Below are 27,891 nucleotides of genomic sequence, written 5' to 3'. Positions count from 1 at the left end.
GCCCCGGGACCAGGCGCCGCGAGGGGGCGGAGGGAGGGGCGGGGCGGGGCCGAGGCCGCGGGGCGGAGCCAGGGCCAGCGCCCACGGGCCGCCATCTTGAAAGAGGGCAAGGACTCTCCGGGCGCCCTCCGCCCCGCCCCCCCGGCTGGCTTCACACGCCAGCGCCATCTTGGGTGACGGTGATCGCCGCCTCTTGGCGCTCCGGGTTAGAGCGTCTGGCGCCATCTTGGATGCGGTCAGCGTCGCCTGTGGCCTCCTTCGCCGGTGCCGCCGCGTCTGCCGTCTGGAGGCTTCGTGGTCCCTGAGTGTTTTCTGTCCTTATAAGTGCCCTCTGCCTCCGTGACGGATCGGGAGTATGACGCCCTCGTTCTCCCTTCCCTCCTTGCTTCTGCCGAGGGCTCTGGCCTCGCCGCCGAGCACGTGACCAGCGGTAGGCCGCCATCTTGGGTGCGGGTGGTTGACGCCGACGCCGCCCCCCTTCCGCCCTCTTCCGCCCCGGAGGCCCGCGACGGAGAGGCTCCCCGGCGGGGCGCTGCTCCGGGACCAGCCCCCGGGGTGAGGGCTGAGGGTTCGGCCGGCCGAGGTTTCTAACCTGGGCTTTTAAATGTCGGAGGAGCGGTGCGGAGCGGCAGGCGGCCCGCGGGAGGCGTTGCCCGACGTGGCACGTGCGGCCCTCGGCCCAGTGTCCGGGAAGGTTCCAGGGCGGCGTCGGTCCTCCGGCCCCGAGCCGCGTGGGTGCTCACCTGTCGCCGCGTCACCTGGACGGGGACGGGGACGGGGACGGGGACGAGGTGTCGGGCCGCGAGGCCGCCGGCCAGGGCGGGGCCACGGAGGAGCAGGAGTCGTCTTTGGTTGGGTTTGATCGTTAGCAGCTGGTTAGCTAGTTAGCAGCTGGTTAGCTAGTTAGCAGCTGGTTAGCTAGTTAGTCGGCTAGTTAGTTAGCTAGTTAGTCGGCTAGTTAGCTAGTTAGTCGGCTAGTTAGCTAGTTAGTCGGCTAGTTAGCAGCTAGTTAGTTAGCTAGTTCGTTATTTAGTTAGCTAGTTAGCTAGTTAATTCCTTATTGAGTTATGTATTTAGTTAGCTACTTATTTAGTTATTTAGCTAGTTATTTAGGTATTTAGCGAGCTAGTTATTTCGTTTAGTTATTTAGTTAGCTAGTTATTTAGTTTGTTATTTAGTTCATTCGTTAGCTAGTTATTTAGTTCGTTATTATTTAGTTTAGTTATTTAGTTATTTAGTTATTTATTTAGTTTGTTATTATTTAGTTAGCTAGTTATTTAGTTATTCAGTTATTTATTTAGTTCAGTTATTCAGTTAGTTATTTAGTTATTCAGTTATTTAGTCATTTACTCAGTTATTTAATTATTATTTATTTACTTAGTTATTCAGTTAGTCATTTAGTTATTTAGTTATTCAGTTAGTTATTCGGTTACTTTGTTATTTAGTTATTTATTTAGTTCTTTAGTTAGTTAGTTGGTGAAAGGCCCCTACCGCTAATTTTCAGACCTCTTAAATGCATTGCTGTATACGTGGCGGTATAAAATATTTATTCTAGAAAATGGAGCATCTGCGAGGTTGCACATGGGGGTGGGGGGAGGGGGATTCCTGGCACAAAATGAGAGAGAGAGTCGTCTTCTGTGTCCCGGAGACCATTACAGTGGGAGGTGGTGGAAAACAAATCTGTGTCGGTTGGTGAAAGGTGTTCTCAGTTAGGAAGTTACTGCGGTAATCGGGTCCACAGGGATAGTGGTTTAGGCCAGAGCGGTCGTGATTGAGGTGATGAAAATGGCATTGAAATCTGGACGTATTTTAAAGGAGACCTTATTTTTTTATTTATTTATGAGAGTTACAGACAGAGAGGTAGAGGTAGAAGCAGGCTCCCTGCAAGGAACCCGACGTGGGACTCGATTCCAGGACTCCAGGATCAGGCCTTGGGCTGAAGGCAGACGCTCGACCGCTGAGCCACCCAGGGATCCCCGTTAAGGAGGCCTTGTGAGCAACTTTGGGAGAACTGAGTTGTAGAAGAAAGCATTTTGAAGGCAGAAATCAGTGATTTTGTTTTTTTACGTGTTGAACCTGAAATTTTCATTAGACATCCAAGCGGAGAGATGGAGTAAAACCAATTAGATTTAGACCAGGTGCAGGCAGAGCTGTTCTTCTGGAGGTTCCCAGGGAGAATCCATTCCTGACTTCCTCCAGCTTCTAGAAGTCGCCGGCATACGTTGGCTCACAAGTTGCATCACTTCAGTTTGCCCTCTCTGAACTTTCACCTGCTCTCGTAACAAACAGCCTTTGTAATTACATTGGGTTTAACCAGGTGTTCCAGGATAATTTCCCCATAGCGAGATTCTTAACTTCCATCACACCTTCACAGCCCCTTTTGCCATATAAATAACCTTCTGGGGATTAGAATAGGGACCTCTGTTGGGGGGGCCATCCTATAACCTATTTACAGCCCATTGCCAAAAAAAAAAAAAAAAAAAAGCAGCAAGCAAGAAAACCCCCAGACTTGAGAAAAGTGATATTATTTTTAAGCCATTATTAAATTTGCCAGAAAGTACGAGATCTCCAAAGTGGGAGCTGCGAAAGGGCTTTTGTTTGTGGTGGTTAAAAACAGTAAATTGAAATTAGAACAGTGATCACTTAGCAAAAGCAGAACAGTGATCACTTAGCAAAAGCCAAAACCAGGATTTATTTCTCTGAGGGCAAATGCTAGCACGAGGGCTAGGATTGAGAGACTAACCAGAGGAGCTTTCTAGGGCCTCTTTTATAGGGATGCTAATCCCATTCCTAATCACTCTCCAAAGGCTCCACTTCAGAATACTAGCATGTCAGGGATCAGGATTTCAACACGTGAATTTTCGGGGAACACAAAACATTTAGATTATAGGTGTTATTTCCCCTGGCAAAAGGGATTTTGCAGATGTGATTAAATCATGGACCTTGAGATACAGAAATTAGCCTGGATTATCTGAGTGCACCCAACGTAATCACAAGAGGAAGGCAGAAAAAGAATCAGAAGGGGGAGTGACTACAGAAGAAAGAGCGATGCCATGTTTCTGGCTTTGAAGATGGAAGCAGGCTTGATACTCACTAGTAACAGTTAACATGTATCACAGTGTGCCTTTCTCATAAAGAGTTTGATAAATTAATTGTAATATCTCCAAACCTACTAGTGGTATATGAAACAATACCACTTTTTTAAAAGTTGGCATTAGAATGTGGAAAACATAACAAGGCTTTTAGAATCTGGAAAACGTAAGGAAATGGATTCTCTCTGTAGCAAGAGATGCAGCCTTGCCAACATCTGATTTTAGCCCAGTGAGACCTGTATCAGACTTCTGACCTACAGAATTTAAAATACTATACATGTATAGTTTTAAGCCACTAAGCTTGTGGAAATTTGTAACAGCAGCAACTGGCAATACAGCTAATATATCTCTATTGAATATCAGTCAAAAAGCATTATGAGAGATAATTACGATGAAAGGTTCTGTTCATCAGGAAAACACAATTTTAAGCATGTACATAATCACATGGTCTCTGTGCTAATATTCCAATTCTGTGTAAAGAATAATAAAACATTATTGGGTGACATTAAGGAAGACCTAAAATAGCTGGAGAGATAGTGCATTTGTTACTGGACAGGAAACAAGTCTAAACTCAGGTTTGACTGCTTGCCACTTGAAAATCAATACCTGAGACAAGGGATGGAGAGGAAGGTTGCTTTCCTTAGGAAGCCAGCAACCTGGGAAGATGGTGGACTAACATCTCAAAGAGCATCATCACTATCCACGTGAAGTTGGAGGGATATAAAGGGGAAGGTGGAAAAAAAGGGAGGGAGGCTGTCTGCAGGAGAAGTGGATGCCCAGGCAGTCCTATGGCGACATGACCCTGAACAGACTTGCTGGCATCAATGGCAGCTGCTTTCAGATGTAGTCAGGCCTTACCTTCTGGGAAGGTTTGGTCCTTCATTCCTCAAGGCCAATGGTCTGCAAACCTCAAGGAAAGTAAGTTAGTTCTGCTTACAGACCAAGGGACTTCGGTCAGCAAGCAAGAAGTGCATCAGCTTGAAGCAAGTTAACCCTTAAGACCAGTTGGAATTGTTACAAGTCACAAATTGAAAGACTCCATATGGTAGAGGTGACAGTTCTCCCTAAATTAATTTCTAAATTGCATGTGATCTCAAATCAGAATTTCATCAGGCGGTGATTGTTTGTTCATTTTGGTTTCTGTGGAACTTGATAAGGAAATGTAAATGTTACATGGAATTGTAAAGGTCCAAAATTTGTCAAGATATTGGGAGAATTTGATCTATAATATATCAAGACTTGTAAATTATAGTAAATGAGACAATATAGTGTTGGTATAGGAATGGCAAATAGGCTGATGGAGGAGAATAGAGAGCCTAGGAAACGTAGACCCTTTGTGTATGACAGAGATGATGTAGGGGAAAGATAGGCTTTTAAATAAATGCTGCTGGGACAGTTGGATATCCATATGGGGAAAAAAATTTCCCTTCCTCGCAGCACACACACAAATCATTTCTAGGTTTAAATGTGAATGACGACATTTAAGGCTTTTAGAAAGTAATGTAGAAGAATATCTTTATGATCTCAAAGGTAAAGAACTTTAAAACAAGATAAAGTACCAACTGTAAATGAAAAAACATACATTTGACCAGATTAAAATAAAGAACTTCTGTTCATCAAAAGGTAGAAAACTAGCAGAAAACTCTACAAAGTACAGAGTGGGACAAGATATTTACCACACACATAATTAGAAAGGACTAACCTTCACGACATATAAATACTCCCTCAAATCAGTAAGGGATAATCACATTGAGAAAGTGGGCAAAAGACTTGAACTGGGACTTTACCAAATTAAAAAAAAACATGACAAACATGCAAATATCCTCAACTTTATTGTTAATCAGGGAAATGAAAATTATAACCGTATTAAGACACAATTAGCCATCCTCCAGGGTGGCTAAAATGAAACAGTTTGACAATACCGGTTGTTGGCAAGAACATAGTGCAGCAGAAGCTCCTGAAGCCTGCTGGTGGTGGTGGTGCATTCACTTCAGAAAATGATTGGACATTATCTAGGAAAGTCAAAGGTACACATAACCCGTGACTGATATTCTGCTGCCAAGTAGATGTCCTTGAATGCCCCTAGGATACGTATGCCAGAATATTCAAAGCAGTTTTGTTTATTAGCCCCACACTGAATACCACTCAACATCTTATATACAGTAGAATAAATAAATAAGTCATGACATGTTCTTACAGTGAGTTACTTTACAGCCATGCAAATAAACAAATTGGAGCTCTACTTGACAACTTGGATGAATCCTATAAACATAATACCGAGCGAAAGAAGTAAGGCAGAAACAAATGTATATAGTATGATTCAGCTAAAGTGCAAAATCAGGCTAAAACTATGGTTTTTTAGGGATATATATATACACAGAAAAAGCAAAGCAAAGCAGTGATTACCACCAAAATCACAATAATGGATACTTCTGGATTAGAGCTCACCACTTAGGAGCATTTGATTAGGAGGCAACCCTCTCCCTCATCTCTTTATCTTCATAGAAAAGGTGACTTCTACACACAAGAGGACTGTAGTGATCATTTCTAGGTTCCTACACAACGGAGACCAACTTAGTTAGAAAAGGATTGTATTGTAAGGTCAGCGGAAAGCTCACAAAAATTGATGGAAAAGCTGATTGAATGAGATTTGGAACATGGACAGGAAGCCATGAGAAATTAGGCAGCCAAAAAGAGAGACCAGATCAATACACAGGAAGAATCTGGTTATTATCCAGCAGCTTGTGTCATTGGCCTGACTACCATTGGACATTGAATGCTGCCATTACTGGTCCCTCTATTACCCCTGAAAGATTCAACACTTCCATTTGCTTCTCTTTGTTACTCCACGGTCAGTCAAGGTCTTTGGTAGGAGCATCTGATTGGAAGGTCACAAGCCCAAATTCTAGAGACATTGTTGCTGGCAAAGGGGCTATTTGCCTACACTTGAGCTTGCTTTTTGGAATTCTCTCCAAATAGTGTGTTTTAAACTGGATGAGCCACCTTGGGTGGCTCAGTGGTTTAGCACCGCCTTTGGCCCAGGGCGTGATCTTGGAGATGCAGGATCGAGTCCCACGTCGGGCTCCCTGCATGAAGCCTGTTTCTCCTCTGCTTGTGTCTCTGCCTCTCTGTCTCTCTCTCTGTGTCTCTCATGAATGAATAAATAAATAAATAAATAAATAAATAAATAAATAAATAAATAAAATCTTTTTTCAAAAAACTGGTTGGTCAGAAATAGAAGACACCCATAACAGGGAATATGAGAAAATATATTCTAGCCCCCCAGGAAGGAGGAAAAAGAAGTATGATTAGTTAAAATCTGTGAAATTCCCTGGGCCATATTTTTACTGGGGTGCAAGACATTGTGCACAGTCATTGAAATGAAAGGCAGCCAGGCTTTTTCTTCCTTCTGTCTTGTAGTCTTGTAGTGTACTATTCTCTCTCTCTCTTAAAAAAAAAAAAATTAATTCCAGTGTAGTATATATAGTGTTATATTAGTTTCAGCTGTACAATGTAGTGATTCAGCAATTATGTGCATTACTCAGTGCTCATCGTCTAAGTGTACTCCTATTCCTCATCACTTATTTCACCCACCCCACCCCTACCTCCCTTCTGGTAACCATGAGTTTGTTCTCTATAGTTAAAAAGTCTATTTTTTGGTTTATCTCCTTTTCCCCCCTTTAGTTCCTTTATTTTGTTCCTTAAATTCTTTATATGAATGAAATTATATGGTATTTTTCTCTGACTGCAGTTAGTTTGTTTCTAGGTATTTTCTTATTTTAGTGCAATTATAAATGGGCTTGTTTTCTTAATTTTGCTTTCTGCTGCTTTATTAGCATATAGAAATGCAACAGCTTTCTGTATATTTATTTGGTATCCTGCAACCTTATTGAATTCAGTACTAGCAGCACTGAAAAAAATTACCCACAGTAATTTTTGGTGGAGTATTTAAGGTTTTCTATTTATTGTATCGTGTCATCTGCAAATAGTGAAAGTTTTACTTCTTCCTTACCAATGTGGAGGCCTTTTATTTCTTTTTGTCGTCTGATTGCTGTGGCTAAGACTTTTGGTATATGTTGAGTAAAAGTGTTGAGGATTTTTGCATCTATATGTATCAGACGTATTGGCCTATAGTTCTCTTTTTGTTTTGGTAACATCTTAATCTGCTTTTCATATCAGGGCAATGCTGGCCTCATAGAATGATTTTGGATACTTTCCTTCCTCTTCCATTTAAAAAAATGTTTTACTTAATTCAATTTGCCAACAAATAGTATAACACCCAGTGCTTATGTCATCATGTGCCCTCCTTAATGCCCGTCACCCAGTTACCGCATCCCCCCATCCTCTTCCGTTTTTTGGAATAGTTTGAGAAGAATGGGTATTAACTCTTGAAAATATTTTGTGGAATTCACCTATGAAGCTGTCTGGTCCTGGTCCTGGACTTCTATTTGTTGGGAATTTTTTGATTACTGACTTAATTTCATAGCTGGTAATTCAGTTTTTGGAGGCTTATAGGTTTCTAGGAATTTATGCTTTTTTGGGAGAGGGGATGAGTCTGGTTAAAGGTTTATCAATTTTATTGATCTTTTCGAAGAACCAGCTTCTAGTTTCATCGATCTGTTCTGTGTATTTTAGTTTCCAATTTGTTTATTTCTGCCCTAATCTTTACTATCTCCTTTTTTCTGCTGGTTTGGGATTTTGTTCTTCTTTTTCTAGTTCTTTTAGGTGTAGGATTAGGTTTTTATTTGGGATTTTCCTTGCTTCTTGAAGTATAAACTTCCTTCTTAAAACCACTTTTGCTGCATCCCAAAAATTTTAGACTATTGTGTTTTCGTTTTAATTTGTCTCCATGTATTTTTTTAATTCCTTCTTTTATTTCTTGGTTGACCCATTCATTGTTTAGTAGCATGTTATTTAATCTCCGTGTATTTGTGGTCTTCCCAGATTTTTTTTCTTGAGGTTGATTTCTAGTTTCATAGTGTTGTGGTCAGAAAAGATGCATGATATGACTGCTATCATTTTTATTTTGTTGAGATTTGTTTTGCAGCCTTATAGGTGATCTATTCTGTAAAATTTTCCATGTGTACTTGCAAAGAATGTATTTTGCGCTTTTAAGATGGAATATTCTGAATATATCTCTTAAGTCCATCTGGTCCAGTGTGTCATTCAAAGATACTGGTTTTGTTGTTGTTGTTGTTGTTGTTTTGCTGTTTTTCTTTTTTTTTTTTTTAAAGATTTTATTTATTTATTCATAGAGACAGAGAGAGAGAGGCAGAGACACAGGCAGAGGGAGAAGCAGGCATCATACAGAGAGCCTGATGTGGGACTCCATCCAGGGTCTCCAGGATCACGCCCCGGGCTGCAGGCGGTGCTAAACTGCTGCGCCACCAGGGCTGCCCTTTTGCTGTTTTTCTGTTTGGGTATCTATCCATTGATGTAAGTTGGGGTGTTAAACTCCCATACTATTATTGTATTACTCTTGATTACTTCCTTTTTATTAGCTGCTTTATGTATTTGGGTGCTCTTATGTTGGGTGCCTATATAGTTATAACTGTTATATCTTCTTGTTGGATTGTTCCCTTTATGATTATATAATGTTTTTTCGTCTCTTGTTATAGTCTTTTATTAGAGTGTATTTTGTCTGATTCAAGTGTTGTTGCCCCAGCTTTCTTTTTTGCTCTCATTTGCATAATGCTTTTCCATGCCTTTACTTTCCATCTGCATGTGTCTTTAGGTCTCAAATGAGACTCTTGTAGGCAGCATGTGAATGGGTCTTGCTTTTTTGATCCATCCCATCACCCTATGTCTTTTGATTGAAGTTTTTAGTCCGTTTACATTCAAGATAAATGATATTGATAGATATGCACTTAATTGTCATTTTGTTATTTGGTTTTTGGTTGTTTTTGTAGTTCCTCTTTTTTTCTCTCACTCTTTTCTCTCATGGCTTGCTGGCTTCCTTTAGTGATATACTTGGATTCCTTTCTCTTATTTGTTTTTGCATATAGCTGGGTTTTGTTTAGTGGTTACCATTAGGTTGATATATAACTTATGTGTATAGCAATTTATATTAAGTTGATGGTCGCTTAAGTTTGAATCCATGCCAAAAGCACTAAGTTTTTACTCCTTCCCCTCCATGTTTTAGGTATATTGTGTCATACTTTACCTCCTTTTATTTTGTAAATCCCTTGACAGATTTTTATAGATATACTTAATTTTACTTATTTTGTGCTTCCTACTTTTTTTTACTCCTTCTGTTCTTTTATTTCCACTAACAAGTCCCCTTTAACATTTCTTATAGGGCTGGTTTAGTAGTCATGAATTTAACTTTTGTTTGTCTAGGAAACTCTTTATCTTTCTATTCTGAATGATAGTATTGCTGGGTAGAGTTTTATTGGATGTTGGGGTTTTTTCTTTCAGCTCTTTAAATATGTCATGTGACTCCCTTTTGGTCTGCAAAGTTTCTGCTGAAAAATCAGCCAGTAACTTTGTGGGGTTTCCCTTGTATATAACTGTTTCCTTTGCTTTTAAAATTCTCTCCTTATCACTATTTTTTTGCTACTTTCATTACTGTATGTCTTGGGTTGATTTTGTTGGGGACTCTCTGTACCTTCTAGATCTGGATTTCTGTTTTCTTCCCCCTTTTCTCTCTCTTCTCCTTCTGGGATCTCTATAATGTGAATGTTATTACACCCCATAATGTGAATGGTGTCATTTAGTTCCCTAGGTCTATTTCATTTATTGTTGTTGTTGTTATTATTATTATTATTATTCTCTCCTGTTCAATGTGATTGCTTTGCATTACTCTGTCCTCTAGATTGCTGATCTGTTCTTCTGCTTCCTCTAGTCTACCATTTATCCTGTCTAGTGTATTTTTAATTTCAATTATTGAGTTCTTCATCTCTGATTAGTTCTTTATGTTTTCTGTCTCTTTGTTGAGGGTCTCAGTGAGGTCCTCCACTCTCTTCTCAAATCCACTGAATATCTTTATGACCATTACTTAAAAATCTCTATCATGCATATTACTTATCTCCATTTCGTTTAGCTCTCTCACTGTGATTTTATTCTGTTCTTTCATTTGGGACATATTCCCCCTTATCCTCTTTTTTTCTAACTGTGTATTTCTGTGTGTTAGGAAAGCAGCTGTGTTTTCCCTGCTTGAAAATAGTGACCTTATGAAGAAGAGGTCCTGTCGGGCCTTGCAGTAGAATGTCCTGTGTTTACCAGGACCTGGAGCTTCAGGAGTGTCTCCTCTGTGTGTTGTGTGCACACTACTGTTGTGGCCGAGCTACTTTTGCCTTCAGTCCTGTCCTCTATGATGGCTCTCTTTGCCTGTGGTAGGCAGAATTGTCCTTGTGCTGTTAGTGGGCCAGTATAGGGCTGCCATGGGCTTTAGCTGAGTCCAATCGTGTGTTTGCCAGAGATGTGGTAGTCAGGAACTACAGGGTGCCTTCTCCTTGTTGTCCCCTGAGAAACTTTCTTTGGTGGTTGGGGCCTGTAATCAGACCAGATGTCTTCCTTCAGTTAACTACTGGGGCTGCAGTTGGACTTGTGTATGTGGTTATCTTCCCCTGTCTCTGGAGCAGGAGTCACTTTGGTTGGTGCTGGCCCCTATCAGGGCTGCTTGCACAATGCCAGGCTTGTGGCACTGCTTTGGATGGGCTCCAGCCAAGGGCATATTGGAGGAGGCAGGTCTGCGGGAGGATGCCAGGGCTGGATGTCTGTGCAGTGTTAGCAGGGTTTGTCAGGTCCTGGAGGTTGAGGGGTCCTGGAGCTGAGGCCTGGCAAGACGGGGTCTGTCCACAGAGAATATGGGGGCAGGGGCACTGTTAGCCGGCTAGGTGGAGAGTGTTGGCACTGTGTTGGTTCCTGCAGGTGTCCATGTGTTAGGCTAGGGTTTGGCAGAGGGAAATGGCACCCACCAGGTCTTTTGTTCCTGGAGAAGTCTCCTAAAGATTCCTGACCCTCCAGCACATGCTCTGAGAGTAATAAATAACTCTCTTCCCTGTATACCCCAGGCATTTTCAAACTGCTCTTTCTCTGCTCTCTTTGGGGGCTATTTGTTAAGCTGTCTCTTTAAGGATAGGGACTCAGTTTCCAAAGCCCTCCAGAGTCTCCCAGAGTACAACCTGCTGATTTTTATTAGTTCTAGGTCTTAAGTCCTTCTGATTGTAAGAACTTGTGAAATTAGACCCCGCTGATTTTCAAAGCCAAGTGTTAGGGGGAGTTGTCTTCCCCGTGCAGTTTCTCCATGCCTGGGTGCTTGGTGAGATTCTGTTTTCCCTCCAGCTGGCTGCATCTCTCCCTTCCATGAGCACTCCCAAGGGTCATTTTGCTCCTGACCATGTCTCCACCCTTCCTTCCTTCTTCAGTGTGACCTCTTCTCTCCATTTAGCTGTAGAGAGTCTGTTCTGTCAGTTTTTGGGTCATTTTCTGGGTTATTTATGCTGATGTTGATGTTACCTAGTTGTATGCGTAGGACAAGGTGACCTAGGATCTTCCTACTCCACCTAGATGTCTTAATTTTTTAAAAATATCAATAGCATCCTGTTTTTGCACCTGGATGTAAATGTTTTCTTGTATTTCTTTGAAGATACTATTTTTTTCTTCCTGTATAATCTTTATTTCTTTTAAGTCCTTTTTGATGTTTGTTGTCCTCTGTCTTTTTTTTGTTAGAGACTTGCCTCAAATGGTCAATGGTATTTGATTATTTGTCTATATTTAAGAGTGAGGTACTAAAAACAAGTTTGTGTTTAGGTGGGGCTGTTCAGTGTGGGCCTTCCTGTAAAGTGCTTAGTCACAAGAATAACCTAGGAATCCTAGACAAGTCCGTGATATGCAGAATTCAGTAGAATGTAATTTTAATGTCTATAGCGGTGTAACCCTATCAGAAAGAAAACATTTCGGAATTCTACCAAATCTGGAAAGGTTTCAACACACTGAATACACATAAGGATTAAAAACGCTGGCTATGAGTATTTATAGAGGTAGATGGGAAAGATTTAGATACCTAATGAGAAGTAAAGAATGAAAAGCCATTGAAGTCATGAAAGAAGTTAGCTACCATCTTTTAGGCAGTGCAGACTTTCAGGAATAAAGGAACATTTAGAACTTAAACTCAGGAACTGGATTTTAGAGTTGGAAACATAGTGACTACAGAAAGGGACTTGATCATCTGAGTCACAAGAAATATCACCAGGATGTATTGTAGTTTCAGGTCTTATGCCCCATTGAAGTCTGGTTAAAAAGCACACTCAGTCAGCTGAGAAGGCAATGTTCCCCTCAATTGGGATTTGTTCAGGGCTGTAAGCCTGGTTCAATATCCACAAATCAGTTATTGTAATATACTATATTAATAAAATGCAGGGTAAAAATCATGGTCATTTCAGTGGATGCAGAAAAAGTACTTAACAAAATTCATCATCATTTATGATAACTCAAATGAAGCAGGAATGGGAGAAATTACCTCAACATAATAAAGGCTAAATATGACAAGTCCACAGCCAAAATCCTTCTCAACAGTGAAGAGCTGAAAGCTTTTCTGTAATATTGGGAACAAGACAAGGATGCCTACTCTCTCCACTTTAATTCAACATAGTCTTGAAAGTCCTTGGCAGAGCAATTACAAAAGAAAAAGAAGAAAGTCAACAAATGGTGTTGGAAAAATTGGACGGCCACATACAAAGAATGAAATTAGACCACTGTCTTACATGACACACAGAAATTAACTCAAAATGGATTAAGGACTGTCGAACACACAAGACCTGAAACCATAAAAGTAGAAGAAAACATAGGCGGTAAGCTCCTTGACATAGGTATTACCAAAAAAATAGTTTTTTAATCTGACACCAAAACAAAAGCAAAAATAAATGAATGGGTTTACATTAAACTAAAGAGCTTCTGCACAGCAAAGGAAAACATCAACTAAATAGAAATGCAACCTACCGAGAGAAAATATTTGTAAATCATGTATCTGGTAAGGGGTTAATATTAAACACATATAAAGAATTCATATAACTTAATGGTAAAAACCCTGATTAGAAAATGGACAGAAAATCTGAATAGACATTTTTCAAAAAAAGACATACAGATGGCCAATAGGTACATACAATAGGTACAATAGGTACCAATAGGTACTCAGCATCATTAATCATCAGGTAAATGCAGAGCAAAACCATAGTAAGATACCACCCACACCTATTAGAATGGCTGTTATCAAAAAGACAGTAAATAAATAAATGTTGGGAAGGATGTGGAGAAAAGGGAACCTTGTGTAGTACTGAGGGAATGCAAATTAGTGTAGCCACTATGGAAAAATTTTTTAAGATTCCTCAAAAAATTAAAACTAGGGCAGCCCAGGTGGCTCAGCAGTTTAGCACCGCCTTCAGCCCAGGGTGTGATCCTGGAGACCTGGGATCGAGTCCCATGTCAGGCTCCCTGCATGCATGGAGCCTGCTTCTCCCTCTGCCTGTGTCTGGGCCTCTCTCCCTCTGTTTCTCTCATGAATAAAAAAATAAAATCTTTTTAAAAAAAATTAAAACTATATGATTCAGCAATTCCAATTCTGGGTATTTATCTGAAGAAAATAAAAACACCCTATGAACCGTATGTTCATTACAGCACTTTTATGATAGTCAAGCTGTGAAAACAACCTAAGTGTCCATTGATGGGTGAATGGATGAAATTATCTTATGGATAAATAACAGAATATTATGAGCATAAAAATGAGTGAATTCTTGCTATTTGCACCAAATGGATGGACCCTCAAGGGCATTATATTAAGTGAAATAAGTCAGACAGAGAAAGACAAATATTGTATGATCCCTCTTCTGTGGGAATCTTGGGAGGGGGGGAACCTCATAGATACAACAAATTGGTTGTTGCTGGAGGTGAGGGTGGGGAATGGGGGAAATGTATAAAGGAGGTCAAAGGTTTAAAAAAAAAATATTACATCTTGGTAAATTTATAAATCTACCAAATCATATCAGGAAACTGCATTTAATAGTTTAAGGAAGAGCTGAGTTTTAAAATTTGCCACATTAATAGGTAAAATATTAATTTAAAAAAACAGAATGGAGGGCAGCCCCGGTGGCTCAACGGTTTAGCGCCTGCCTTCAGCCCAGGGCGTGATCCTGGAGACCCGGGTTTGAGTCCCATGTCAGGCTCCCTGCATGGAGCTTGCTTCTCCCTCTGACTATGTCTCTGCCTCTCTCTCTCTCTCTGTGTCTGTCATGAATAAATAAATAAAATCTTTAAAAAACAAAACAAAATAGAGTGCCAGGTTGGCTCAGTCAGTGGAGCATGCAACAACTCTTGATCTTGGGTCCATGAAGGCAAGCCCCATACTGGGCATAGAGCTTACTTAAAAGACAAAAACCCCAGAATGGTTTCCAAGTAATCTTTTTTGAGCACAAAAATCACCCTCAAGTACATAAAATACCAACACTGACAATTTAATGAAAATTGGGCTGTTTTGTTGAGAAATTCCTGTATGACAGTATGTGTGGGTTATTTCTCCATGCTATCCAATTTTTCCAGAAAAAATGCTTCAGCCTCCTGCCTCTGCAGGAGTACCCTGCAATAAGGCTGGCTTCACAGGTGCACACTTGTGCAGTCACATGGCTCTTAGAAGGGTCTCATGCTTGTTTTAATGCCCTGCTATCACTGTCTTGAAATTCTTAATACTTTTTTTTTCTTTTTTAACAAAAGCCTCACATTTTCTTTTTTTTTTTTAATTTTTATTTATTTATGATAGTCACAGAGAGAGAGAGAGAGAGGCAGAGACACAGGCAGAGGGAGAAGCAGGCTCCATGCACCAGGAGCCCGACGTGGGATTCAATCCCGGGTCTCCAGGATCGCGCCCTGGGCCAAAGGCAGGCGCCAAACCGCTGCGCCACCCAGGGATCCCCAGGCCTCACATTTTCATTTTTCACTGGGCCCTCCAAATTACATAGCTGGTCCTGCCTGGCAGTCAGAGTTCTGGCAGCCAGCCACACAGGGGAGAGGGCTGGAGTTTTGAGGTTTAGTGTGTAGCTTTTCCCTGAGTCCTGTTTTCTGAGTTGCCTCACTCCCATCTCAGTTGGGCCTGTCATCCAGTCCATGGCCTCTCTAGTGTAACCAGAAGATCCCTTTTTCTGCCAGGATTGGGAAAGAGACTGTCAGAGGGGCCATATGGGCTACAGGAGGAGATGGGAGAGAGTCAGTCTAATGCCTCTACTTTTGCCTAGTTCTGTGGTAGGACTCAGTTTTCTCTTTGAGGATTTTTTTCCTGCAGACACTCGCGGAGTGGAAAAAGAACAAAATCAATTACCAATTAGTCTATCCCCCAATTTTGTCAACACTCAAATCTACCGTATCACCTCTCCCATCCTTTGCCCATGTGGGTTCATGCCTTTATCCTTTTACTCTCATTTTCTTGAGGTTTTGGGAGACAGGAAATAAATGCAAGTGTTCAGTCCACCATGTATGGCCACTAGTCTTCATTCAGTTTCCATAGAAACAACTACTTTCCCCTTTATCACTCAATTTTTCTTGACTCCTGTAATAATTAAATTATGTAATTACAGTTACAATTAGAATGAGTAAGTTTAAGAATAAACCCTATTGACTACACTCAGAAGTATATGGGCATCAGTTAATTTATTTTACAGAGGAATGAGAATTGTTAAGTTGGGCAAGTTGGATGAAATGGAAATTAGTTAATTGAGCTTCTGTTTTAAATGAATGTAAGCCATCCCTTAAGAAGGTTCATTATTGAAAGTCTAAACAGTTTGGCTTCTTGGACAACCAGTGTGAAGAGGCTTATCTGTCTTTAAAACTTGCTTGAGCAAGCAAATGCCTTTCTAGGACCAGGCTCTTTTCTGTACTTTATAGGTATAATGAGTGTGTTCAGACTGACTTCCTGGACCCTGGACCTTGGTCTGTCCTAATTCCTAGTTATTCCATCCTACCTCTGTCCTGATCTCCTAGTTGGACTTTGACCTGCTTTGACCTGAAAGACCTTGGTTTGCATCTGTATGTTGATACCTTACATTCCCTTTAAAGATCCCCTTCATAAGCACCTGGTTCCTCCAGTCTCTAGCCTTTTAGGAGTTCTTCAGGGCAAAACTGACCTGCCTTTTACAGCTTCCTTCTCTGCGGCAAGTCAGATATCGGCTTCTTTTGTGCTCTAAGTCAGTTACCCACTCATTTGTTTGCTTTCTTGTCTTACAAAAATCAGGGATTTTTCACCTGTCTTCTCCCATATTTGTCTTTGAAGGGTTTACAGCTTTAAAAAAATTATTTTTCCTTTACTCTCAGTTTAGCATGGGTTCCAGAGAGAAGAGAGTGACTGCTTCTTTTCAGTAGGTCCTGTTTGGCTTCCACTCCTGCTATAGTAGCTTCTCATTTTCTAAGCCCTTGGTATCCTGCTTTTCCAGAAAAGGGCCCCTCCATTTTGAGTTTTGTAGACAATTAAAAAAAAGATATCTTCCCAACCATTTCCTGGGACTGCCTAATAGCGTGGGATCTGTTCTGTGGTTAATATGCAGTCAGGAACAAGTCAATGTGAGTTAGCTTTTGTAAACATCAATTAAAATTTAGAAATTTATACATTTCTTCTGAGTTCAATTTGTTGGTATATAGGTTTTCATAATATTGTTACAGTTGTTTGTATTTCTGGTGTTGGTTGCTATTTCTCCTCTTGCATTAGTAATTTATTTGGGTTCTCTCTCTCTTTTTTTTTTTTTAAATGAATCTTGCTTGAAGTTTTCAAAGAACCAGGTCCTGGTTTCATTGATCTGCTCTACTCCTTTTTAGTTTTTATGTAATTTTTTTTCTGTATAATTTACTTCTGCTCTAAACTTTATTATGTCTTTCTTTCTGCTGGTTTTAGGTTTTATTTGTTATTTTTCTAACTCTTTTAGGTATAAAATTAGGTTGTTTATTTGAGATTTCTTTTCTCGAGGTAGGCCTGTGTTGCTACAGACTTTCCTCTTAGAACCACTTGCTGCCTCCCAAAGAATTTGGACCATTGTGTTTTCATTTCCATTTGTTTTCATGTAATTTTTAATTTCTTTTTTGATTTCTTGGTTGGCCCAATCATTGTTTAATAGCATATTAAATACCTCCATGTATTTATGCTCATTGTGATGAAAAAAATCACAAGATTTTTTCTTGTGGTTGATTTTTAGCTTACTGGTGTTGTGGTCATAAAAGATGCATGGAATGATTTCAATTTTTTTTGAATTTTTTGAGACTTGTTTTGTGGCCCAATATGTGATCTATTCTGGAGAATATTCCATATGCACTTGAAAAGAACGTGTTTTCTGTTTTAGAATGGAATGTTCTGAATATGATAAATCCATCTGGCCCAGTGTGTCATTCAAAGCCACAATTTTCTTGTTAATTTTGTTTTGATAATCTGTCCATTGATGTAAGTAGGGTGTTAAAGTCTTCTTTTATTATATTACTATTGATCATTTCTTTTATGTTTTTATTTCTTTTATGTTTGTTATTAACTGTTTTGTGTATTTGGGTGCTCCTATCTTGGATGCATAAATATTTACAATTGTTATATCCTGTTGGTGGATTTTTCTATTATTATATAGTATCCTTCCTAGAAGGAAGCATTGGCAAGGATGTAGACAATAAAGGAACCCTCCTGCACTGTTTGTGGGAATGCAAATTAGTGCAGCCACTGTGGAAAATAGTATGGAGGTTGTCAAAAAATTTAAAATAGAACTACCCTACAATCCGACTTGCACTATGGGGTATTTACTCCCAAAATACAAAAACACTAATTCAAAGGGATACATGCACCTCTGTGTATTACAGAGGTGTTATTTACAATGGCCAGCCTATGGAAGCAGCCCAAATGTCCATCCACAAATGGATAAAGATATAATATATACGGGGATGCTTGTGGGGGTCAGCAGTTGAGCACCTGCCTTCGGCCCAGGGTGTAATCTAGAGTCCCAGGATCGAGTCCCACATCGGGTTCCCTGCATGGAGCCTGCTTCTCTCTCTGCCTGTGTCTCTGCCTCTCTCTCTCTCTCTGTCTCTCATGAATGAATGAATGAATGAATAAATAAATAATAAATAGATAAAAAGATAAAATATACATGCACACATATACATACACACACACACACAGTAGACATACGTACAATGGACTCAGCCATAAAAAGAGTGAAACCTTGCCATTGGCAACAACATGAGAGAGCTAGAGAGTATAATACTAAACAAAATAAGACAGAAATACCATATATAGAAAGACAAATACCCTATAATGTCATTCATATGTAGAATTTAAGAAAAAAGACAAACGATCAAAGGAAAAAAAACAAAACGAACCAAGAAACAGACTCTTAACCATAGATACCAAATATATAGTTTTTGTGGATGAGAGGAGGTGGATGGGGGGATGAAGGAAATAGGGGATGGGGATTATTTTATCATGATGAAGAAAATCAAATGATAAAAAAAAAATCAAATGAGCTATTGACAGTGTGCTCTATAAACTGGGAGATACCACCAAAAATAAAAATTATTATGTCAAAAAAAAGTGATCTTAAGATTTTCTTAGTAAATAAGAATCTGTGTGCATATCCGTAACACATTTCTCACTTAGTAAATCAGATTGTAGTTATTTTGCCACATGCTTTTTCCTTCCAACTGTACCTGTGTATAGAGCTGTTGATCTTCACACTTTTTTTTCATGGAAGTTAATGTTACTTAAACGGCAAGTAGATCAAAGATAAAGAAAAAAATTAGAGAACTCTTTGAGATAAAGGTATAGCACAATTAAAGCCAAGCTAAGTCTGAGAAGTTTCCTCTTAATTGCAAAATAAGGCTCATTAAGGTCAAATGAGCTATTCTCGTGACTATGAAGAGAGTAGCAATTGGGAGGTAAAACTTTCCCTTAGGACAAGAGGACAGTTTGTAGCATTTCCTAAACTCACAGCAATTCCCTCTTTTTTTAAAAAATATTTTACTTATTCATGAGAGACAGAGACATAAGCAGAGAGAGAACAGGCACCGTGCAGGGAGCCCCATGCGGAACTTGATCCTGGGACTTGGGGATCATGTCCTGGGCCAAAGGCAGATGCTTAACCGCTGAGCCACCCAGGGATCCCAGAGCAGCAATTATTTCTTGAACAATTGCATGGGTACTTTCAAATTCAAAGATCCTTTTCTGGGAGGTGGACGAATTTAAATGGTTATTTTCATCTTTCATTAGTATATAACTTTTTCACATCTGTATTTTGTTTCTGCAGGAATATAAACAGTTACTTGAGAGTAGAGGATGTTTCTGATGTATTTTAGCATCTCTGAGTGCCAGAAGAATAGGGGCTTACCATCAGGATCAGGTAATGTGCATGACCTCATTTATTTTTATTTTTTAGAGGTGCCTGGTGGCCTATTTGGTTAAGCTTCTGACTCTTGATTCCTGCTTAGGTCTTGACCTCAGGGTTGTGAGTTCAAGCCCTGCATTGGGCTCCATGCTGGGCGTGCAGCCTACTTTAAAAAAAAATCGATCTATTTTTATTTTTGAAAGAGAGCAAGCGTGTGCATGCATGCTAGCAGGAGAGGTGGGGTGGAGAGAGGCAGAGAGAGAATCTTAAGCAGGCTCCATGCCCAGCACGGAACCGACATGGGGCTGGATCGACATGGACCCTGAGATCAGGACCTGAGCTGAAATCCAGAGTTGTATGCTTAACCGGCCGAGCCACCCAGGTGCCCTGAGCTCACTTAATTTTTATAACAACTAAGAGGGAGGAGCTGTTACTCTGGTTTTATAGATGAGGGGACTGAAGCACAAGCTGCACAGCTCCAGTAAGAGACACAGTTGTAACCAACTCCCCTTGACTGATTAACCAGGTTAGCTAAATCCTACCCGTGTATTCTGCAGCATTTGTCTTCAGTGAACATGTCAAGTGCCTTCTGGAGTGAGATCTGAGACTTAATGCACCCTACAGAACAGGTTGTATGACTACTTGCTAATAAATGTTTGATGAATTCGGTCTGAGGCTATCCTTCACGTTAACCTACCATCTGGGATAAGGATGTGGAGGGGCCCAATAGCTCAACCTATTGCTTCACTATTAGTGACTACTTATGTCTGCCCAAAATAAGCTAGTAAGTGTAAATGACCAAATGGACAGGTTAAGTGATAATTTTCTTCTTCCTTAGTTATCTCCAACTAGAAGAAATCTAGTGCCATGATAATGTGAAGATGTATCATATACTTCATGTGGTCACTAGTGGGGCTATAGTCTCTGACATGAAGCTCTCCCTGCAGAATGTTAGCATTTGGAACATGTCAAAGCCTACAGGCTGAGATTTCAAACAAGCAGCAGTTAGAAATGTAAGGTTGTCTCCAAACACTGTAGGTCTCCTGGGTATTTCCAGTCCCAGTGATCAAAACAACCAATGTTAATGATCATAGCTGTCCCAGTGGCCCCTCCCACCTCCTTTTTGGTTCACTGCCAAGGAAATCCTGCCCTAGTGACCCAGTCTCTCCTCTGCATCTATCTCAAGTGGCCCCATTGGATGCTCCCCTATCTCAGATAGCTCCAGGTTCCAAAACACTTGAGATTGCTGTCCTGGCTGGTTGTTTCGTATCACAAGTAATCTTGTAATTGCTTGTGAATTGCAGGTCTACTTGGATTTGGTGGTGAGGAGCATAGAACTGGTACTTTTAAAATGTCTTAAAAAGTGAAAAATATATACGAATATAAATGAATAACCAAAAACTATAACCGGGTCACCTGATGGCTCAGTGGTTGAGTGGCTGCCTTTGGCTCAGGTAGTGTTTCTGTCCTGGGATTGAGTCCCTTATCGGACTTCCCGCAAGGAGCCTGCTTCTCCCTCTGTGTGTCTCTGCCTCTCTCTGTGTGTCTCTCATGAATAAATAAATAAAATCTTTATAAAAAAAATAACAAAAAACCAAAAACTGTAACCTAGTTATTGAGTCTATATTATCCAGTATAAACGGTGAAACTATTTCACACAAACATTTAAGTTCTAATTTCACAGCAATACAGTTAAAATTTGGAGTTCTCGTTTTTCCCTAGTCCATCTAGAACAGTGGTGATAGAACTTTACAGAAAGTTTTAACCTGTGCTGTCCAATTATGTGGAAACTAGTCATATGTGACTACTGAATACTTGAAATTGTGGCTAGCATAACTGAGGAGTTGAATCTTAAAATTTATTTACGTTAACTTGAGCTTAAATAGTCACTTGTGCCTTGTGGCTACCATATTAGTCAGAACAGATCTCAAATTTGATGATGGCCTTATAACAGGATAGTCTGTTATGTAGCAGCCACAAAGAACCCTAAAATCGTGGTGAATCATAAGAACCAAGTTTATTTATTTTTTTTTATGGTGAAAAAATTTATATTTAGATTTATAGCCGACTGGAACCAACTTTATTTCTTGTGTTATATATCCATTGGGGGCTGGCTTGGGACCTAGGCAGATAAAGCAGTCACTGTCTTACATGTTGCCAGCCATAATGGAGAATCTTGTACTGGTATTTAAGTACTCTGGCCCAGAGGGGATGCACATCACTTCTCCTCACAGCTCAGTGACCAGGACTAGTCAGCCCCATCTAGCCGGGGAGCCAGCAGTGCTGTGCCATGGGACAAAAAGCCTCAGTAATGACGGCACAGACATTAGAGTCACCCTTTCAAAATACAGAGAAGGAATTCCTAAAGGGTAAAGAAAGTAGTATTACTTGTGATTTCTTGAAAATTGGAGAACTTAGTTGAATTTAGAATTCAATTACCCTTCATGTCCTTGATACTTATTAGCATAGATTTATTAAAAGCCAGTAAGATTTGAAAGGTAAAACTCAAACACTTTGATCAAAAACAAAAAGAGACTATATAGAGTTGACAACAGTCATCATGTCTTTTTAATAGAAATATAGAAATATCATTTAATATGAAGTAATGCAATGTAAACAGCAACCAACGAGTTTTTATGTGTTTGGGATGAAAATGGAATGGGAGAAAATGTTTTTGTTATTTTTCCTGGTGCAGAATATGTATGGCCCTTTTTTCCCTAGCAAGGAATAAAAAGTTCTTTTCTTTAAAAATAGTAAGTTCCTCACTAGGAACATTTGTGAATTGTGGTTGCCTTAAAAAAAGGAAAAAATTGAAATATTTATTAACTGGACAATGTATTGTTTCTCCTTCTAGACTACACTGTGGGTTCATAGAATCCTCTAATTCAGCATTTATTAGCATGCCCGATTCCTTTTAGAATATCTATAATATTGTTTGAAAACTCAAGACCTAAAGGGCTCACCATCTGATAACAGATTTTTGATAAAGCAGGAGCATTATCAGGAATTTCCTCCTAACAAATGTTTCAGTATCAAGACACGGAAAGATAGCACTTGGTTGCCAGTAACAAAGTGCACTAAAGTTACAAATGCAAACCAAGCCCTGGTCAATAATATTAACGATGGTGATTTTGTCACATGCCAAGAATGTCATATAGATCTTAGCATTATGAGGATTCTGTAGATAGCAAACGTCCATGGAATTTGAACTTATCTGTAGAATGCAATTGAATCAAACTGATGCTCAAGAGTGATTTTGTATATAATGTGCAAATTAGGCTTCCTAGTATAAACAAGGTCTATGCGAGTCCTTAGTGAAACACAACCATCTAAGCCATTCCCGCAGCACTGCATTTTTTTGTCGTTTCCAGGATGTATCTGGGTAGTCTCCAGCGAGTGGCATGGGAAGAAAGAGAAGGGTTAAGAGATTGAACAAACAGCGTGCACTGTGGTATCCTTTATTTAAAAACTGTGAGCTAACTACAGTTGTAGTGTTCTCATTTACCATTCTGATGGCATAATAAACTGGGAGAACATTAACACAATTTCAAGACATTAAAAACCTGTAGCAAACACACACCACACATGCGCACACACATGACAACACACATGCACACGCAGATTATAGTCTAAACACAACTAAGTGAAGAAAAGCTTCAAATGCTCTAAATCAAATTTTAAAACCCTTTATTATAAACTGTGGCAATACTGTGGCTATTATGAAAAAAAGTTGTAACTGCTTAAAAAGCAAAAAGAAAAATACTGGCAAATTTGAAACTAGCAGCAAAAAGCAGATAAAAATAGAATGGAAGGTAACATAAGACTAATATCAAAGTTCTAAAGTTGATACTGTGTAGGGTTGTACTGAAGTCATTTCAGATTGTTTCTTGAGGAACTAGTAAGAAGTCCCTTGAAATATGAAATTGCTGCACTTTACAAACAGTGGAAAAGAAAAAGTATTTGGAATGTTACACACACACACACACACACACACAGAGAAATGTATTAGGCATATCAGTTTATAGTCTTTGTTTATGACCTTCAAAACGTTTATAAAGAAAAATTTAAGTGCCAATGTAGTGAAAGAAAAATTCCTAAAGATGCAAGTCTGAGTGCATTTATCAGGTCTAAGAATACATTTGAAGGCTGGGGGCAAGGCATGACTGATGAGCACATTCAAGAAGAAAACATCGCAGAACCCATAAGGCAGGTAGAGCTCTCTGGAGAGTGTTTAGAATCGAAAGTGTGTTAAACTCAGACTACCCCGAAGGAGATTCCAAAGTACGTGCAGTTCTACAGCCCTTCATCAGTTGAAATCTGTTTCATAGTGGCCGATAAATAATTAAGACTAACTTTTCAGCAAACTGATTTTTCATACATTCAAACACAAAAATCTTTACCACACATGAGAGCTGATATTCTAATAACAGCACAAATACGAATCCTGGTTTCAGAAGAAAAGCACATTAGCAAGGATCTTTTTTCCCCCCACGGGTTCTTACAAAAATGTCTGAAGCTGCTAGACATCTGCGGAGAGGGGATAAGTTTAGATTTCCTACTGATTTTGGAAGAAAAGAGATTCTGTTTTCCTAAGGAAGCCAGCCAGCCATGAACAGGGGACTGGTCTTCAGAATCTAAGAAGCATAATGTCCTTGGTGCTCAAACTCATGGCAAGTTCAGATCCAGAAAAACTGGCAGATGGAACAGGGGAGAGAAATGAAAAGTTTGAATGTACACAGTATACTTTGGAATCAAATGTGCCTCGTAAGTTAGAATGGCTCAACTGCTTTCAGAATGAAGTGCTGCAGTACTGGAGGAGACACGGTTCCCTGGAATTAGGAGCTGGGAGAGACAGGTCTCCATCTCCAGGGACCTTCTGGGCTGAGCTGTGACCCCAGGGCCTTATTTGTCATGAGTGCTTTCAGTTAGGGAATTTATGACTTTACCCAGATAAAGATTTCTTTTGGTTACTTTCTCTTTAATATCAACTGATCAGGCAATTACTGGTAATTTCCCAAAATGAAATCTGGCTGTGCTAGTATCTTAAGATGCCAGCTAATTCACATTAATGCCCATCAATAGCTGCTGCTAGGTACCACCTGCTGTTGCTGAACAATCAACCCTCAAATGACCTAACTAGATAATCTATCACACTAGGTGCTTTTACTATCTTGGATTTTTTGAGCTTTAGAGAAATAGTCTTGGTAATTTCTTTGTAATATGACTTAGAAGCTGCTTCTCTCTGGCTTTGTTTCACTCTTCCTCTTCTTCCTCTTCCCCTTCCCCTTCCCCTTCCTCCATGGTCTCCACAATGAGCTCTGCTGTGCAAGTGGCTTCTCCAAGACTATTGACAGCCTTGCAGGTGTACTTGGCATCGTCATCCCCACAAACATCGCTAATGATTAAAGAGCAGTTCCCATCCTCGTCGTAGTCTATCTGGAAGTGGCGGGACTCCCGGATTGACTGGTCATCTTTAAACCAGACAACTTCAGGGTCTGGGTATCCTGCAGCACAGGGAGAGAACACAAGTTGGGAAAACTGTTATTCAGAATTTCTTATCAATTCATGCAAGCAGCTCCTAAGCAACCTCTATTGATTTCGGGAGTAAAGGAAAAAAAAAATAATGTTTTGGCTTTTAGCATCTCTTTCGAGATTTACATTTGGATATGGGCATATACTGTAAGTAGTAATATCCAAAACTCCACAAAGATACCAGTCATGCCATTTGCCAGCAATGTGGGGCTTGTACTAGCCACCTTTATACAGATCTAGAGTACTACGTGGGACATAGCCCCGACTCCTACCACACACCTAGAGCTAAGTATCTCCTTGGGTGAAAAGAAAATTTCTTACCTTATATAAAAGTTGAATTTAACTTTAAATAAAAAATAAGAGAACAAATGGGCACAAGAGATCTTTTGGGGGTGATGGAAATGTTCTAAAATTGGATAGTGGTGATTGCACAATTCTGTGAATTTACTGAAGATCACTGAATTGTATACTTAAAATGGGTAAATTTTATGTTATGTAAATCATAACTCAAAGCTGACAATAAGCTCAATAATACATAAGTTAGAGGAGCTGATAATATTGCTAAAAAAAAAGCAAAACAATATTTATCTTAGCCTGATCCAAAGACAGATAATCTACCTATTGTAGATAACTGGAAATTGACCACATTGGGTAGACTCATTTTATGTTATTAGTCATGTTTCTGCAAAGTTCATTTAAAAAATATTTTTAAATATATACATCATATATATGTATATGTCCTATGCCATATATGTCATATATATGTATGATGTGTATGTGAGATACACACACATATTGGCCTTTACAAATATATAATGATTCTAATGGACTCTTTCTTACATTTTGGAGAAATATTTTTACAGGAAAAAACATTCCAGCCCCATCCAGAATAAAAAATTACACCTAAGAACTTAAGAATTCTAACATTCTTTTCAAGTAGATTTTGTTTTTATCAAAACTGCAGCCATATGCTTTAATTCCTCCCTAGTGCTCCAAAGTTATGCAAATATGAAGGAAACATTCCCAAAGAGGAAAGTACAAAAATGAGATCACTGTGTTGTAATAATTTTTAAACAGGAAAAAAGAACTTTAGAAGACCCCCAAGATAGTGGTGATGGTGAGAATTCTGAGCATTGGCCCCAGAGCTTTGAGCAGTACCCCCAATCTGCATACTTCCACATTAGCAAAGGCAACACACCCGCCTTTTTTTTTAATTGAATGGAAAAAGAGAAAGATGATGATAGGCACTGCATTTACAAAGCAATTTTAATGACAGAGGAGAAGAACTTTCTTCATTCTTCACTTTGGGTTACTTTGCCCAAAATGTATGTAGTCAGTCATACTACTGGAGAATCTTAGATCGTGGGAGGCATGATTTGTTCTGACTGCTGTCCTGTGCTATGCAGCCTTGGGAAAGTTGCTTAATGAACTTCTGTGCTTTATTTGGTCAGACTGAAATGGGAGATGACCGTTCACTTTGGTTGGCACAGAACAGTCACAGACTTGAGACAAAGAATCCAGTCTTGCCCTAATCTTTCTGGAATGCTGCAATCTGTGGAAACTGAAATTTTTGTGTCACCAACATTGCTAACTTCTCAGGTTCTATGCTAAGATCACTTAAGTTCCCTGGAGCTCTAACAACTCACAATTCTATGGCCTCATTATTCTTGGCAGGCAGAGAAGCATGGGGAAGATGGCATAAGCATCTGGATCCCAGCTCCCCTCCTTTTGAGGTCACAGGGCATGCTCACTCTGCACTTACCAGTGTCACAACTTTTCCCTTGACTGCATGACGTCTTGAACAGACTTATAAGGTTTCCCCTTTTCACATATGTCCTCTGACAGCATCCCCAGAATTAGCTACTCAGGCATTAGACATCATCTTAAGAGACTAAGGCTTGGGATGCCTGGGTGGCTCAGAGGTTAGGGACACCTGAGTGGCTCAGGAGTTAAGCATCTGCCTTCAGCTCAGGGCATGATCCTGGGGTCCTGGGATCAAGTCCCGCATCGGGCTCCCTGCATGGACCTGCTTCTCCCTCTGCCTGTGTCTCTGCCTCTCTCTCTGTGTCTCTCATGAATAAATAAATAATCTAAAAAAATAAAAAAAAGAGCCTGAGGCTCAGAAGAGTTTAGATCATCACCCAAGGTCACAGAGCCCGCAGATGAGGAGCTGAGCCACCAGCTCCCCATTTTACACTCTTCATGCCAACCTTCCTTTGAAACCTCTTATGGGCAGTTCACATGCTTCCCAGAAGCTTGCAAAGCTCATTTCGCTAGGCATGTTCCACAGCCAAACAGGTCTATGATAAACCACTTTTAACTTGAGTCTAGAGGCTGATGTAAGTATGTGAACTAGCAGAGGTGCCCTAGGTGAGTCACTGAATGGCACCAGCCTTCAGGAGATGGAGTGGGAGCAGTGGGCCGAGTCCTCCCCGCCCAGGTATCCCCGCCGCCTGGCTACCCATAACGGGCACAGCAGGGCCCACCAGCCCACCACACCCCTTTTGTAGTCCAGGGAAGACTAGCTAAAACTTACCTTCAATCTTGCAGTCAAATCTAGCAGCGCTTCCCTCCACAACTTCTAAATCACGAATGGTCTTAGAGAAATAGGGTTTTACATGGGGCTTTTCCTCAGCAACAGCCTCAAGGAAAGCTTGGGACACATCTTCTAGGAGATGGGGAAAGGAAACACAGTCAGTTCTTCATTCCCTGTTCTCTTCCCTGGTGTAAAAAAGCTGACTTTTTTTTTTTTTAAGTTGATACAATTCAGCAATTAACGCAGTTTAGAGGACTGAATCAAGCATACCTTTCTCCTGAGGACAGGTTGGCCTGCTGCCAGATGGTTTTGGCAGGAGAGAGAACTGTGCCCAAACTGCGGAAATGTTTGAACTCCCCCCTTCCCTTATGCTGACACATTGAAAAAGGAAATAATCTTA

General features: G+C 40.0%; 1 protein-coding gene and 1 long non-coding RNA gene across 8 annotated transcripts in view; one reads left to right on the top strand and one right to left on the bottom strand.

Annotated features, from left to right (window-relative positions):
- Window positions 1-167: 167 nt before the first annotated feature.
- On the top strand, window positions 168-27,625 carry LOC144305476 (uncharacterized). Its single transcript, XR_013372479.1, has 3 exons — window positions 168-430; window positions 19,346-19,438; window positions 22,795-27,625. It is a non-coding gene; the product is annotated as an uncharacterized LOC144305476 (long non-coding RNA).
- The window catches only part of MYLK (myosin light chain kinase), a 203,415-nt gene continuing 198,389 nt past the window's right edge, over window positions 22,866-27,891 (bottom strand). For 6 of the 7 annotated variants that reach the window (XM_077884311.1, XM_077884309.1, XM_077884313.1 and 3 more), the window contains 2 exons: window positions 27,492-27,623; window positions 22,866-24,927 (listed from right to left, as the gene is read on the bottom strand). In XM_077884311.1, the coding sequence (XP_077740437.1) occupies window positions 24,677-24,927; window positions 27,492-27,623 (383 nt within the window). In that variant the 3' untranslated portion in view covers window positions 22,866-24,676. The remainder of the gene's footprint in view (window positions 24,928-27,491; window positions 27,624-27,891) is intronic. The other variant, XM_077884310.1, reaches the window with a different exon arrangement.

Source organism: Canis aureus, chromosome 35, assembly GCF_053574225.1.
Source record: "Canis aureus isolate CA01 chromosome 35, VMU_Caureus_v.1.0, whole genome shotgun sequence".
Taxonomy (NCBI): Eukaryota; Metazoa; Chordata; class Mammalia; order Carnivora; family Canidae; genus Canis; species Canis aureus.
This window is presented reverse-complemented; position numbering and strand designations above follow the sequence as displayed.